The 15,888-nt window shown below is 42.3% G+C and overlaps 3 protein-coding genes across 4 annotated transcripts; 1 reads left to right on the plus strand and 2 right to left on the minus strand.

Annotated features, from left to right (window-relative positions):
- Positions 1 to 91: 91 nt before the first annotated feature.
- On the minus strand, positions 92 to 6,456 carry mfap2 (microfibril associated protein 2). The gene is made up of 9 exons (XM_034586159.1): positions 6,353 to 6,456; positions 4,675 to 4,736; positions 3,082 to 3,129; positions 2,607 to 2,633; positions 2,415 to 2,495; positions 2,265 to 2,306; positions 2,092 to 2,179; positions 1,018 to 1,091; positions 92 to 925 (listed from the first exon to the last, which is right to left on the minus strand). Exons 2-9 carry the CDS (start codon positions 4,703 to 4,705, stop codon positions 822 to 824), a joined length of 495 nt encoding a protein of 164 aa, XP_034442050.1. The 5' UTR covers positions 4,706 to 4,736; positions 6,353 to 6,456; the 3' UTR covers positions 92 to 821.
- Positions 6,457 to 8,132: 1,676 nt separating this feature from the next.
- sdhb (succinate dehydrogenase complex, subunit B, iron sulfur (Ip)) lies at positions 8,133 to 13,242 on the minus strand. 2 transcript variants are annotated; one of them, XM_034586103.1, is made up of 8 exons: positions 13,054 to 13,242; positions 11,590 to 11,723; positions 10,915 to 11,000; positions 10,255 to 10,391; positions 9,690 to 9,806; positions 9,491 to 9,592; positions 9,248 to 9,370; positions 8,133 to 8,670 (listed from the first exon to the last, which is right to left on the minus strand). In XM_034586103.1, the coding sequence occupies exons 1-8, from the start codon at positions 13,225 to 13,227 to the stop codon at positions 8,590 to 8,592; spliced, it is 954 nt and encodes a 317-aa protein (XP_034441994.1). In that variant the 5' UTR covers positions 13,228 to 13,242; the 3' UTR covers positions 8,133 to 8,589. The 2 variants fall into 2 exon arrangements, with proteins under 2 accessions (XP_034441994.1, XP_034441993.1); XM_034586102.1 differs by lacking the exon at positions 8,133 to 8,670 and adding an exon at positions 8,932 to 9,144 and having other exon boundaries at positions 9,218 to 9,370.
- mrpl20 (mitochondrial ribosomal protein L20) lies at positions 13,242 to 15,294 on the plus strand. The gene is made up of 4 exons (XM_034586162.1): positions 13,242 to 13,541; positions 13,772 to 13,882; positions 14,585 to 14,662; positions 14,772 to 15,294. Exons 1-4 carry the CDS (start codon positions 13,455 to 13,457, stop codon positions 14,943 to 14,945), a joined length of 450 nt encoding a protein of 149 aa, XP_034442053.1. The 5' UTR covers positions 13,242 to 13,454; the 3' UTR covers positions 14,946 to 15,294.
- The last annotated feature ends 594 nt before the right edge of the window (positions 15,295 to 15,888 follow it).

Below are 15,888 nucleotides of genomic sequence, written 5' to 3' on the forward strand. Positions count from 1 at the left end.
GCTCATATCTGCCGATGTGTATCTGCCAGCCAACTGCCTCAGATTACATCACAGCGACAAATCCCATTCGACTCAATCACACACTGAACAGTTGTAGTAAAAAAAAAAGTTTTAATTTTTTTCTCAGTCTTTATAGTGACAGTTTTACAAAGCAGTAGTACAGAGGCCGCTTGTGAGATGCCTTTTCAGAGCACTTGTTGCCACTGGAATATAATTCTATATATTTTTCGCTTGCTGCTTGGTTGCTAAGCTCAGATCCACGTGGCAGAAGTGCAAAAACTGAGGTCACTCACCACCTGTCTCTTCACATATCTCACGATCTTCAACCATGAGACTGCTGACGGCTGGATACTGATCAGTGTTTCTCTGATGTCAGAGCACAGTGGCCACCGCTGATGAGCTGATCATCTTGACAATGACTGCTTCTCAACACAAGTACAGTAACATATCAACAAACACAAAGCATGAGATTAATGTGATACAATATGGCAAAAAAAAAAAGAAGATGTTCTGCAGTTTTATGTGCATCTCTAAAGGTTAACTCTTTATAGCACCAGTGTGATGTTTGTATAGCACCAGTGATTAGTACTGTCATCAATGTCTTTTGGAGTATATTTAACCATACACACAGGCTCTACTGGGTAGACATAAATGTGGAGAAATAAAGAGAAACAGAGGAAAAGTCTGGTATAGAAGAGTCAGAGGGAGAAGTGAGGAAGAGGAGGAAAAAGAGGCAGGAGGACAAAGTCAGAGGATGTGGACGAGTTGTAGACAAGCGGCAGTATCTGGGCGGGTGGTCTGTCCCTGATCTCAGTGCTCCATCAGCAGCCACCACAGCTCTTTCCACAGGTTCCTCCTAGTGATGCGCACTGTCCACTCAGCGCCGCCACGCCACAGCGAGAGAACTGGTCACGACACATGTCCGCTACACGCAGACGCAGAGGAGTCAAGAGTTAACACAACAAGAGTCTCTGGACCGACACACACACACAGAGATACACAACACACCGAACCCACCTCTGAGCAGCTCGTCATGTGCGCACACAGTCCTCACGCAGACCTCCTTGTTGATGACGTACACTCGTCTCAAACTGAATGAAAACACATGTTTATTCCTGTTATGCACATAAAGGGTCTTTAAATACAGTTTAAGTGGAGCACTGAAGAACCAGGGACGCTAAAGGAGCAGTTCACCCTAAAATACACAGTTATCCTCATCTTCACATAAATCAAAACCCTGCTTATAACAGGAATATCTCTATAAATGTTTTACTGTTGAAAAGTCTCATGGAAGCATAATCTGTGTAACACACTCATCTGTTCGATAAACCTCCAATGTCATCCATGAACTCTTAAACATGGACCAAGGAACCACAGTGTTGCACTAAGTGACACATTTCTTCATCATAATAAACATAGGCACTATGATTTGTTTTCAGTTGATACCACATACTGCTGTAAAAACTGCTATGCTATTTTTCTTTTGATCCCTGTGATTGCTTCAATTTACGAGTGTGTGCATGTTGCAATAAGCTGACCACCATTTTCTTTAAAAAGTTAAACGCATTTTACTCAGTAATCTTCGGGTTAGCCCGTCATTCAAACTATTGACGCCCGACCTCAGCCTCTCAGCGACTCTTTGTTTCCTGAAGTTGCTACAGTCCCCAGTGAAATGTACTTTTTTTTAATTCCTTTTGGAAGTAAGGTTTGCGAAAAGCTACATTACCTAACTGTTTAAAAAGATACCCGGGATTCTTTCAAATGAAACTATACCTATTGAAACTATACATGTGTATTTGTGACCTGATTTCGAAGACTCACACCATCAGTATTTTAATTGCTGTTTAGTCTGTTTGCAGGATTACACAGAAACTACTGAACCGACTTTAATGCAAATTAGTGGGATGGTTGGGTATGGCCCAAGGAAAGAGCCTGTAAACAGACACTTTTCTGGTTGGAGCAGTTGTAATAGTCTGGTTTAGGAGAAGTGTTTGTTGGTCCTACAAACTTTAGAGACGACTGAGAGAAAATGGCTGAATGTTTATTTGAGGCGTACTGCTCATTTAAAACACATGAAAAACTAACGCATACCTGTAGAAGCAGAGGCTGTTGAGGCACTGCTTGCATGGCTTGTGAACAGAGTAGAGTCGGGTGCAGGGATACTGCTCCTCTCTGCAATCTGGAAATCAGATACAAAGAAAAAATGATTTATCCACTCAAAGTAAACAACTGATGATCTGTCCTCATTTCTGCAGCGTTCTCACCAAGAGGTCCTGGCTCCGTGGGCTCCGTCTCCAACTCAGACTCTGACGTTCACATAACAAAGTAGATTTCAAATGAGTCGCTGACAACCTTTTTAAACACAGCGACCTGACGTGACTCGTGACTCTGACAGGAGAATTCAACACATGTACCTGATTTTTCTGGACGGACCAGAGTATCCAATCTGACCTGCTGCTGGAAGGTTCCGGAAGGAGGGTCGGGATTTGCACCCTCTGAAACAAAAGTGGAGCAATCTCTTTTAACCAAGCAATTAACATTTAAACGTGAACGTAAAACCTAAAGACCTAAAATGAACATTTCTATGTGTTTCAATTTTTTTTTACCTGGAAAATAATCTGGCCCATAGTCCTCTGTGAAGCCGTGACATAAGTAGGAGAGAAGAATGTTTCATGAGATCAACACTGTGAAACCAATTACCGTCTCCACCCCCTCATTCCCCCTCAAATACACAAACACACACAAGAAAGCACTGCTCCACATAAAATGAACCACCTGCACGCCAAAGCTGGAGAAGAACACTGGCAGCTTGTGGGGTCCTAATCCATGACTTCATATGCAAGATGTTTACAAACAATAACATGCAGAGTGGTTAGAGAGCTGATTACACTGTGAAAACGGTTGCTATGCTGGTGGTAAATAACAACAAGAGGAGAGAGAGCGAGAGGGAGAGAAAGAGCTCCTCAAGGCTAAGTGACATATCAGAGGACAGGGAGAGATCAGGACCAGATGTGGAGAACTCTGATATAAACCGATGCTGAGCTGGAACAATCCAGGCCCATATTCTTTTAAGGAACTCACCCAAAAAAGGATATCGTTCCTGGTACTGAGCCTGGGCGAGCAGCAGAACTGTTGAGGTTTCAGACAAATACAGTCATCACAAAAAAGAAGCAATGAGTGCAATGCAAGGGTACAAAGTCAGTGATTACGAGTATTCTAGATACTGTAACTAAGAAACACTGTTGTGCATTACTACTTTTTTTAAATATCTGTTATCTGCTCTCACTTTTGATTTCAAAATCTCAATTTCTGAAGTTTGAAACATTGTATTTACGTCCTTTTAAGGTAAAAGCTACAATAACTAAATGGTCTTTATATATTATATATATAGATATATATTCTAACCCTGACAATCACTCAAAGCTCTTAACATTAAAGTTTTAACATCCACCCATTCACACACACATTCATACAGTACATGTATGTGCAGCACTTTTCCCTAACATAGACAATTCATAAACTGCTGGCACAGATGTCAGGGGCCACTTAGGGTTCAGTATCTCGGAATCCGGAATTCGGGAGACAGGGATCGAACCTTAGACCCTCTGATTAGTGGATGACCCGCTGTACCTCCTTAGCCACCCTACAATAATTACAAAAGCTTTAAAGTGTGTGTTACTGTTGCACAACTTTACAGTCTTTAGCATTGTCCTGTCATGTCCACAGTAAGTAAAAGTGACACAAAGTCACCTCAGTGCTTTAGAGGAGATATGTTATGCTCATATTCAGGAAAAAAATTTTAGTTTGTGTTATTACTTGAAAAGGCTGACATGCTCTAATGTTATAAAATGACATCACTTTCTTCACACTGTCAATTGCTGCAGCTCCTCTTTTCAGTCTCTGTCAGTAAACGCAAGATTTTTCGGGGCCCGCCCTCCCAGGAAAGCCCAGGCTGTTCTGATTGGCCCACTCTGATGTAATTGGACAACCGCTTCCAGCTCATGTAGGAAATATCGCTTTTCCTGGCTTTGTTAGGGGGCGTGCCAGACTAGCCACTAGATTGTGCAAATGTGGGAAAGTTGTTCCTTTCAAAAGTTATATAGTGTTGCCGTTAAATCTCCTGACTTCGGAGTGTGTATTTCCAGACCATTTGCACGTTAAATCACCTTTCATCCTATCTTTTAATAATTTTGTATTTCAACTAATTTGCAACACACCTACTCTTACTTCTATTTGAAGAACTTTTACCATCTTATATCCCTTAAAACCAATTTTCTCAACCGTTTCTTTTCTACAAGTGACGGGGTCCAACTATTTTTTACAAAAGCTACAATCTTGTATTGCACGAGAGACGGTTGCATTATTTAAATCCTGTTTGTCGTCCTCTCGCTGGTTTGATGCAGAGTGAAAAAAGGGTGATGCTCTGTGCCTTTCTGTTGTAGGCGGGTTTTGTTTACCTGTCGACAGAGCCTGGCTCGCTGTTTCCAGAGTTTATGCTAAGTCAATGCAAAAATGTATTGTTCAGACGCTTCTCATCCAACTGTGGGCAAGAAAGCAACTAGAGTGCTTCTCAAATCATCATGTTTGACAGTGCCACATTTTGGAGCATGAAGCAATCTATGGACGATTTGAGGCCACGTTTTCAGAGCTGACAGAGGACGGCGGTGCAGTTACCTGGCATGCAGATTAGCAGGAGGACTCTCATGGTCACTTTGGGAGGTAGACTGACTTCAACACTGCAGGGAGATGAGGAGAAGATGGAACGATCAGGGCAGAGCGACATGAGGGGAATGAAGTGCTGTGAAGTGCTGGATGTGCCTCTGGTCTCCCTCTTTCCCCCTGCCCTCCATCACCTTTCAACCCCCCACTGTTCTTCCCTTGACGCCCCCCCCCCACACACACACACAAAACAAAAACAAATAAAAACAACAAAAAAAACAGCCATGGCAAGAGAGAGGGGGAGAAAAGTCTGACAGCAAGAATGTGGCACGTTCGTCTTCCTTAGAACAACCCCTCTGTTTTCCTACTTTTCCCTCTTTGCAGCAGACGGTCTGGAGGCTGCATTCCAGGAAAAGAAACAGAGAACCCCTCAACCCCACCCCGCCCTCCGAGTTCACCCCTCCTTCCCTCCCTACGTCTGCCTCCACATCCTTCGTTTTCCTTCTGTCGCCCTCACTGGTCATTTCCTCGAACCCTCCCTCCTCCTCACCCCCTTACTCTTTCGTCTTCACTCCACCAAGCAGTGAGGGCCTCTCAGGTTGAGTCCAAATGACATGTGGACAGAAAAATCGAAACACTGACAACACCAAGACATCACCGACAACCAGACCAATTTCTTTCATTCTAAAGCTGTCGATGGGATTCAGTGAGTCACAGTGTTGCAAACAGAAAAGTCCATTAACTCCTGCTTCCTGCAGAAATGACAAAACTGCTTTTTTTCTGCTTTGTGGAAAGTATGAATGCTCCTCCTCCGCTGCAGCACTGTAGGCCACCTCATACACACAACATGTGCCTTCTACACATCCTACACTGTGGACTACTGCTCTGTGAGGCCGCACTGAGAGCCAACCGTGATGGAAACATTGTTTGCACAAGTTCTACATGTGTAACAATAAATCTGTGTGTGTGTGTGCGTGTCTGTGTGTAATACTGCAACACAAATGCACACAAACACACACACACACATTCTTCTTGTGCATCACAGTGGCTATCAGAAACCATATGTTTTCACAGCACACATCTGGGAGCGATTAGCCCCCCTCTCCCCAATGACTCCTTCCCTTCCCAGCTAGGGACCCCATCTCCCCCCCACGTTCACACTCACACATTACTAAGAGTTTCTGAGGACAGCAACATGATCCACTGCTGTCATCTATTTTACACCTTTTGATTTAATGCAACTATGAATAAAAAACAAGCACACATTTAAAATCATCTTTCCATGTGCCCTCATTGACCCCCAGCCTCTAGCAGCAGCTGATTTTTTTTCCCTCTTGGCACCCCCTCTCCATTGTAGTGCCATTGCTACAGGCTGTGTTGTGAAGTCCCTCCTCCGTCTTCTCTCCAGTGAAAACACAGGACCACATGTCAGCGCTCCACAGCCATTAACATGCACACAAATGCTCCTCTATTATTCGCTCTTCATTCTGAGGACTGATAAACAGCTGGGATGCTTCTGCGTCTCTCAAACACTGACTGGGCTGCATGCATTCCTCATATATCCCCTGATTTCTTTTCCCTTCATAACTCTCAGCACAAGTCAAGCCCTGCACACACATGCATGCTGTGAAAATAACAAAGTGTGTCCAATTGAAAACAAAAATCCTGCAAACTTAAGACGTGGTTTTCTTACCTAACTCTGGTTCAGTTTGCTCCGACTTTGCTCAGCTCTCATGTGTCCTGTGAGAGCAGGAGGACCTTCCAGCCACATTGTACCACCCCACATCTGTAGTCTCCTCCCCATCCAGCCTCCAGCCCCCGTTATCCGACCCCCAGACCCAGCAAGATCAGGGTTACACTTTGTAATGTAACAGGTCAAGAGAAGAAAAAATATACTGATGAACTGGTCAAATGTTAGATAATAGATACTGGCTGGATTATTGCCACATATACTGTTGCCATAGGTTACCAGTCTGAGTGATATAAATGCCATATGTCACCATTTTATTAAAAAGTTATGAACATGTGAAAAAACGAATCAGAATTGAACTACAGCATTGAATCAACACCAGACATGAAAACCATTTGAATCCTGTCAAATGTCATCATCAGCTGTGAAATAAATATCAACACACTGTGTCTCTTTCGAACAAAAAAAACTTTATCGGCTGCGGTTAGCAGTCAGTTATATGTATCTCATTATTTATTATGAATTCATTTTTATATATATATATATGTCATTAAAAGCATGTGGGGCTTTTTCCCCCTCTACTCATCTAAACTGCGATGTTACTAGTTAGTTTACAAAAACTGTAGGTTACGACATGAGCCCAGGCTAACGCTAACACTCATCCTGGAGCGCAGAGTGAGGCTTTCCAAATGAACCAGTTAGTGTGCAGCAAAATAGAAGAGATTGTTAATCTGAAAGCTCTGTGTCGTGCCAAAAGAACACAACTAATAACCTATGGTGTTACACATCTTTTTACATTTCATACAGTTTAGATCTTTTTCAGAAAGGCACTTGATCAATCCTCAAAGCAAATCATCAATAAGATTAGGGAAAACTGAATTTGGTAAAAAAGGTATATTTAATGTAGAAATATCCTACTGCGGTTGTATGCCTCCGACAACTAGTGCGGTTTCTGTCTATATAACTTTTTTTCCATATTCATTTAAGGTCACTATGAGCTGAACCTTTCAGTTAATCTTTGAGTCAAGGTGACAACTGGTCAGAATTTAGGGAAATCCCCTTAAGGCAGACTTGAGATATCACATTCAAGAGGCCAAAAACATGTTTTGTGAGGCCTCTGTGACCTTGCTCTTTGTCCTTTGACCAACAAAATCTAATCAGCGAGTCAAAGTGAACACGTGTGCCAAATTTAAAAGAAATTCCTTGAGGTGTTCCTGAGAGATTACATTAACAATACAAAACATGTTTCGAGAGATCATAGTGACCTTGACCTTTGACCCCTTGAGTTCAAATGAATGTTTGTGCCAGATGTAATGAAATTCCCTATGGAGAGTCCTGATTTATCACATGCATTGGAACGTGACGTCGCCGTGATCTTGATCTTTGACCTCCAGGCAACAAATTCTTATCAGTTAATCCTCGAGTCTAAGTAAATGTTTGTGCCAAATGTGAAAGGATTGTGTCAAGGTGTTCCGTAGATATCATATTCAGAAGAATGGCACGAACGGACAGTAAAACATAAAAAAATTTTAAATAACAATACATAAAACACTGTGACACAGACGTGTGTCACTCAGACACTCTTCATCACAAACGTCTGCCTTTGTGACAGGTCTCAGGTAAACCCAGCAATGAAGCTTCTGCTGGTTCCACCCATTTTGGGCTTGGCCTCTGCACAGTAATGACCTCTAGTGGACAGTCAGCCAATGACTGCAGGTGAGGTAGGTGAATAGTAGGAGAGACATTAATGAGGACAAGTAATAACCAATGAAAACGGAAGACAGGCATTTTGACTATTTATTTTCCATCAAAACAAGGACTGTTGTTGGTGTGTTGGAAGATCTGAATGAAGTTAAACACTGGGCTGCTAACCTGAGAAGCAATAAGCCATAAAAGAAAGATACACAAATGTTTTTACTTTGCTATGCAGCATCGTTTCTCTCAAGAGCACAAACAAACACACAGTGGAACTGGAGATAAATACCAATGATGTGGTACAGACTAATACACACTCTCTCATCTGCATTCATACTGTACATGTGCGTTTATAACACCAAGTCCTCCAACCACACACACACACACACACTCACTTCTATTAGTTGACCCAGGGTGTGGTGGTGGTGGTGGTGGTTGAGCTGACTGGTGCACTGGCCCTTCAGACCATTTAAGAATTCTTAATTAATATACAATTTATATCATGGAGGGAAAAGTTATAGAAAAAGGACGCTGAAGTGGAGGTTTCAAACGACAGCAGCTGCCTTCTCCTTGTATGTTGCCATCATCTTCTTGATCTCAGCAATTGCTTTTCCTGGGTTCAACCCCTGTGAGGAAGAGGAGACGGGTGAAAAGAGACCGGTGAGAATCATTGTGATATTAGATGAAGATGTTGCAGGATGTAGACTGTGTTTAAGGACACAAGATACAGGACAGAATCAGCCAGTGACCTAGCTGTGGTCATTTAACAACAAACACTTTCATCACTGTAATTTTCATATATGATGTTGAAAATATTTGTGCATCAGGTAGAAAATATATTTTGTCATGAGACATTTAAATTAAGATTTTCATAAACAGATATCAATAAATGCAGATGCAAATCAAAAAACTGAAAAAAATGCTTCGCTGCCGGTTAACATATTAACGCAATAAGGTACACAAACTGTGGCTAAACATATCTGTAAATACAGAATTACGTTTTTTTTTTTTACACATGATACTCGTGGATACTGAGAATAAAGGATGTGTCCTTTTACTAAAACCCTGTCTTGTTGGTTCTTTCTTTCTGGTTTATAGTTCTGTCCTTGCACCACGCTTGAAAATGCAATTAGGGAAAACAAGATGTACTTGTGTCATGGTATGAACTGTGATGTGCACGAGACACGAGTGTTGACCAGTCACCTTGGGGCAGGTCTTGGTGCAGTTCATGATAGTGTGGCAGCGGTAGAGGGAGAAAGGATCCTGCAGCTTGGACAGACGCTCCTCTGTGAACTCGTCTCGTGAATCAATCATCCAACGATACGCCTGAGAGACGGCAGGATATATGACTATGAATACTGACACATGGCTATTTATTTAATTGACTCAGATTAATCCAGAATGATCTGTCCTTAATGTTGATGTGTTCAACCTGCGCACACACACCTGCATCAGCACAGCAGGTCCAAGGTATTTGTCACCATTCCACCAGTAACTTGGGCAGCTTGTGCTGCAGCAGGCACACAGGATACACTCATACAGGCCATCCTACACAGGAGAGAAGCAAGAAGGGATATTCATTGTCATGGGACTTTGAGCACTGTAAAGCCTGCAATGTGTTACCAAAATAAAACCGGCAGTGTACCAGTTTCTGTCGGTCCTCTACAGACTGCAGGTACTGCTCTTTCCCCTCCATTGACTCGTCCTTCTTCTTCAGGTAGGGTTCAATGGCCTTGTACTGTGCGTAGAAGTTACTCATGTCCTGCCAACACAAACAAAAGTCAGAATAAAAGTTAATTAAAAAATATATATATACACTTTGAAAAAATAAGTCTGATTGTGTTAAAGGAATTCATCCATGTTCAAAAAACAGCAACACATCAACACAGAAGAGAGAAATAGTTGTCATGAGGGTTAACCTGTTATCACTGTGATATTCAACAAGAAAAGACCTTTGGCCAGTTGGTTTAAATATGACATTACCTAAGAGGCTATAAATCAAATGAGGCTGAACTTATCTTAACAGCAGCAGTCACATAAACACATGCATTCAATTAATATACAGACAATAAAATCCTTAATGTTATGACATTAATAAATCATCAATTAAGTTAAGGAGGGAAACGTGCTTTATACACAAATGGAACAACTGGAGTAACATCTGCTCCCAGAGCTCTGTAGTGGATTCTTTATTCAGGGTTTTTACTTACGGGTACCAGGTCTTTGACCACATACATGTGTGGCAGAGGGTAAATCTTGGTTGGCTTGCTAATGTTAGTGTCAATCTTGTTGAGACAAGCGAGTGTATTTCCTCCATTAATGTTCATTGCACAGGACCCACAGATACCTGCAGAAAGATGGATAAAACATTTTCAGTATCATTTATGGCACAAAACAAGGTCTCTATAACTAAACTTTACTTAAGCATTTTATTACTGGAGTGTAGTAGAAGATATTTTCTGTTTGAAGAAATTTTGTTTCCTTTACCCCTTGAATGAGCCCTTTATATTTAAATACTATATATTTACATCAGGAGCGGGACCTCTGTACAGAGGCCGCCATTTTTTTTTACAGTAGCTGCAACTGGACAAACTAAACACCTTTTGAGTTTTTATGACAACTGAAGGCTGCCACAGGTTGGAGAGGGTGAGGTGAGGGGTTATTCAGCTGCAACATGCAACTTCACCACTAGATGTCAAAAGATTCTACACACTGAACTTTTAATGATCATAATATTTTCTACAGGCAATTGTAACTAATGCTTCTGTACATTTGAATGTTTAAGCATTTGTATTAAATTAATTTCTAATGGCACATATCAAAGTTGATAATAGATTCTGTTGGCACACTCCAGCCTCCATGTCACTGACCTTCTCTGCAGGAGCGGCGAAAGGTCAGAGTGGAGTCCATCTCATTCTTGATCTTGATCAGTGCATCGAGAATCATTGGACCACAACTGTAGAAGAGAACAACCAGGCAGGGAGTCAATGCTGCAAGTTGTTTTGACACAAGAGAGTTGAGTCTTCTCAAGCTGATTAGAGGAACAGGTGAAGGAGGAGGGCAGGAAACATGACAGGCTGCCAGATATACCTGAGTTTAATCCACCTGAGTTTAATCCACCTGTAGGCTGTTCATAGGTCATTAATTATGCCCTCATGTACTTGGATTAAATGAGCAATGCTCTTTGCAGCAAGCCACCATTAGTGCCAGAATTACAAATGTGTCATTACCTCCGCCTTTTCACTTTCTTTAAAATTGTGACATTTTTCACTGTTTTACCAAGGAATATTTCCTGGATCTTGATGAAAATAATCAGTCACATTTAGGGAATCTGTGAGTGTGTGAAATTTGGTGCAGCTTGATTTAATTTAATAGGACTTTTGGGCCTTGGCAGAAGTATGCTCTCTACTGGGTGCATTTCTAGTTATATGTGTATTTAAGTAGATAATAAACGCCAACACAGTTTGAAAGTTGCACTGACAAAATGCAGCACAAACTGGCCTTCCTCATCCTCCTCACTCAGAGAGAAAAGCTGTAACACCTACGTGTTGAGGTCTATCTCGTAGGTCTGCATGCGGGGTTTGTCCCCTGGAGTGTCTGGGTCCCATCTGTACACCTGGAACTTCTTTATTCTGGGCTGAGCTGCCGGAGCCGCTGCTGTTTGGGCGTACCGCACCGCCTAACAACAGGGACAAGGGGAGACAACATATGATTATTATGCTGGTCTATTTTCATTATATACACATACATGCATAGTAACGAGACAACACTAAGTCAGAAATTGTCTTGGAGATGTTTCCTTCAGGGTTAAATTCTTGTTCACCTTCTGTTTTCAATATATTGCTTCCAATTGGAATAAAAATTGGATCAAGGTGTAAATGTGATTCGGATGTCACCCAATTATGTGTCCAACATTAAAAAGATTATGAGCAGCAAGGATTGTATCCACAACTAAGAAAAGAGGATATATCACATCAGTAAAAGCATCAGGGCACTGGATATCTGTAACATTGAGAATAGATTTTAAAATTCTTTTACCATTTTGAAGCCAAAATGGCCCAAAACCTTCAACTCTTCACTGCTTAATGATAAATGTGCCAAATACAACTGCAAAAAATTTGGGAAAGCAGCTTTTTGTAGTTAAGCACTGAAGATTCGGAACATACATCCACCACATACTTCAAACTGGTGGATTCTTTCAAGAATCCTCCTCACACATGAGAAGGTTTCAGTTATTTATCTTTTCTTAAGAGAGTAGCAGACCTTTCTCCAGTCATCTAATCCATTATCGCCGAGATAATATCAGGGTTTATAACCGATTTCCTTTTTCTATTATTTTAAGCAAACTAAATTTACAGATGAAAACAGCAAGGGGCTGTGATGACTGATCCTAATTATCTTAAATATCTGTTTATTTACTATTGTAATTACATTATTATATTTTCTCTGTGTACCTATAGGTTTCTTTTCAGTAAATTGTCTTGGATCTGTGCTATATACAGTATAAGACTGTTGATTTTACAAAGTGAGCACTTTTTGTTATGTGGCTTGTTTTGGTTTTGTTGTTGGATTGTTTTTTGGAGTTCTGATCTGAAATGCTTTTCCATTCATAGACATAGAACTGTCAATAATCAGATATTTGAATTATAATGAAATACTGCTGAACTGGGCGCTATTACTACAGTGACGTTAGAAAACCATCACTTCCCTCAGGCTGATGTTTTTAATTAGCTTGAATGGTTTCAGCTAAAGGTTTTAAGGTAAACACTTATAGGTTAAACACTTTTGAGTTAAAACAGTTTACATTTGATGCTAAGCACTCGAACCGATAACCAACAACATCAGATGTTTTGAAGTTTCAGCACAGTCAGTGTGACCGCAGCTGACAGGGAGGGCTACCGTTAGCACTGACTTCAGGGCATAGACGGAGACCTCTGCTGCCAGAAGGTGAAGTGTCCCTGTGAGTGAAGCGACAGAACAATATAAACTGGACACGTAGTCTAACTTACCACCAGTCCTGCGGGGGAACGACACGCCACAACGCCGCAGCGGCTCAAGGACGTGAAACAAACAGCAGCCATTTTGGAGTTTCTCTGACCTCCACCGACAGCGCCTGCTATCCCAGCATCCACCGCGGCCGCGTCACTGCTCTCGCCGTGGCGCTTGTTTTTTCCTCCCCACATGCCAGCCGGGCGGCGCAGAGGAAACATACTCCTCCACACACAGTCTTATGACACTCCTACGCAGACACCGTGTCCTGGGTTAGAAAACGAGCGCACCCAGTGTATCTGCGTCAGTCGCGTGTGGAAGTGAACCCAGTTTCCTTCATCTCCTTCCAGGTGAAACTGGCTCGAGGTCACGCAAACCCCGTGTTTTCGTTCTGTTGAATCACCTCGGCTGGAAAACAACCATGGTTTTCCTGACGCTGTCTTGTTGGATCAGAAGCCGCGGGCCCGACAGATACTGGAAAGTTCAAGAAGTTCTCAAAAACGCGCGGGTAAGGTCGCGACTATCTCCTGGGGCAGATGGGGCGAACCTGCTCCCACGTTGTTGTGTCTTATGTCATCGTGTTGTGCTGTCTGTTGTCGTGACCTCAGGAAACGAGTGAGTCACTGTGCTGTTCAGAGATGGGTCCGCTCGCCGTCACCCCGGTGCAGTGACTGTAATGTGTGAGACATGTTCCCGGTAGATCCGGTGTAGTCACCCTGCTGTCGGTTGTTCCTCCAGCACTTCAGGGGCAGGAAGAACCGCTGCTACACTCTGGCAGTGCGGGCCGTCAGGAGAGCTTTCGTCTACGCCACCAAAGCCCGGAGGCTGAAGAAACGCAACATGAGGACGGTAAGGTTTTGTCCTTTTTAAACACGTGTCTTCTAACCTCTCGTCTTATTCGAACAGCTGTGTGGTCCAGACTACTGCTGCAGGACCCTACATCTTATATTCATGTTTAATTTGAGTCCTATTCCTTCCTCTACCTTTCTTTAAAAGGATAGTTCACCCAAAAAATGAAAATCCACTCATTATCTCTTCACCATTTACCATCTCCACTATGCCGATGGATGGAGGGGTGGGTGAAGTGATTGATTCCACAAAACACTTGGAGCTTCAGGGGTTTACATCGTTTTAGCCTAAATGTCCTCTGATGTCCTCCTCTGGAGCCGCGTTCACACGTGGATCACAGAGGACATTTAGGCTGAAAACATGGTGTATATGACCTCGTTTCGAGTCCAATTTGATTTTCGGGGCTTACAGACACTTGGATGACACCACAGAAAAGCTCTACAAATGTTAGATCCATTTAGCACAAGATGACAAAGAAAACTTGTTTAAAATATTGTCATTTACTTAAAAGTCAGGTGTCCTTCCAATCTCAGTTTTGTTTGGTACCACTATTTCACGTCTTCAGCTAGCAGAATGTGTATTAATTGTAAACAGTACAGGGAGTTACTTGAGATCTGGCAAAAACACCATTGTATACACAAGTAATTTGTGATCTGTGATTGATCAAGGTAATCATTCTAATGTGTGCTGTCATTTCTTCAGCTGTGGATTTCCCGCATTGCAGCAGCATCACGAGAGCACGGCATGAAGTATCCTGCCCTCATGCACAACCTTACAAAGGTTTGTTGTGTCACGTATTACAAAGTTGTAACAGCACTCTGTAAGATCTTTTTAGCTTTGACGTTTCACTGTAATGTTTGTAAGACATTTCCTCTCTTCTTCCACACAGACCAGCGTTGATCTGAACCGACATGTTATCAGTGATCTGGCCATCACAGAACCTCGGTCATTCCTCTCACTCGCTAAGCTGGCACAGGCTCGGCGACAGGAAGGCTTCCGTGCAGCGCTGGGCGACGGCAAAGAGCCCCCTGGTGTCTTCTCCCGAATTGTGTTATTACAATAAACAGCTTGCTACAGTTATGTATTTCCAGTTGCTGTATGGTTTGAAGAGCAGCACCTTGGATTGTTGATGATCTTGAAACTGACCAGACATACACTCACCTCTTTGCTTTACATAGGCTGTTTCATCAGGTATTTTTCACTCTTGTTGATCAGTATACCAGGGTTGTCCCATGTTTAACAACCCACAGAAAAGACCCACGTTGCGATCAGGGTCTGACCACCATTAGGTACATGGTTTGCCTGGTGCTCGTTGTGAGGAGTTCACTGACTGACAGTTTGTTATCCACTGCCTGATCAGTGTCTCTTGCCTGTGTGTCCCACATAGATCAGCACCACACTGGTCCTGAGTTTGAAAAAGAAAAATGTCCTTGTTACTAACCCTCTTCCTTCTGACTGAAAAAGAGTGGCCAACAGATCTAAATCCCTGAAGTAGAAAAGGATGTTATATCATATTGAAGGACACTTTGGCAGGGCAGATGATTACTGTTGAAGTGCCTTGGTCTTTGACCTTCAAGGACCGTTACTTTACACGCTGTGGTCCCCTGCACGCATGCTACTCAAACCCATTCAAAAGAAGAGTTTTGTCAAATGTATAAGACTTCTATTAAAGCCCCTGCTATTCATTATTCCCTGTGTGACAGTGCTGACAATGGTTTACTTGACCAGACACACTCAGTTCAGTACACTTCAGTTCTGCACTGAATCATCAATAGAGCATCATCATAATCCAAGATCTGACATTAAACAGCATAGCAACTGTTAGTCTGCACACACCTGTGCCTGCTACATTCACTGACTTCGATCCAACATACTATAGCAATGCTCCTAAGCTGTTTTCCTCCTATGTGATTATCAATTTCCACAACTTTTCTTATGTTCACCACATGCAACCATTGTTAAATTATGATTTGATGCTGTTGGATTGTGAGTTTTTTGGAGGTTGG

This window comes from Hippoglossus hippoglossus, chromosome 5 (genome assembly GCF_009819705.1).
Source record: "Hippoglossus hippoglossus isolate fHipHip1 chromosome 5, fHipHip1.pri, whole genome shotgun sequence".
NCBI classification, from domain to species: Eukaryota; Metazoa; Chordata; class Actinopteri; order Pleuronectiformes; family Pleuronectidae; genus Hippoglossus; species Hippoglossus hippoglossus.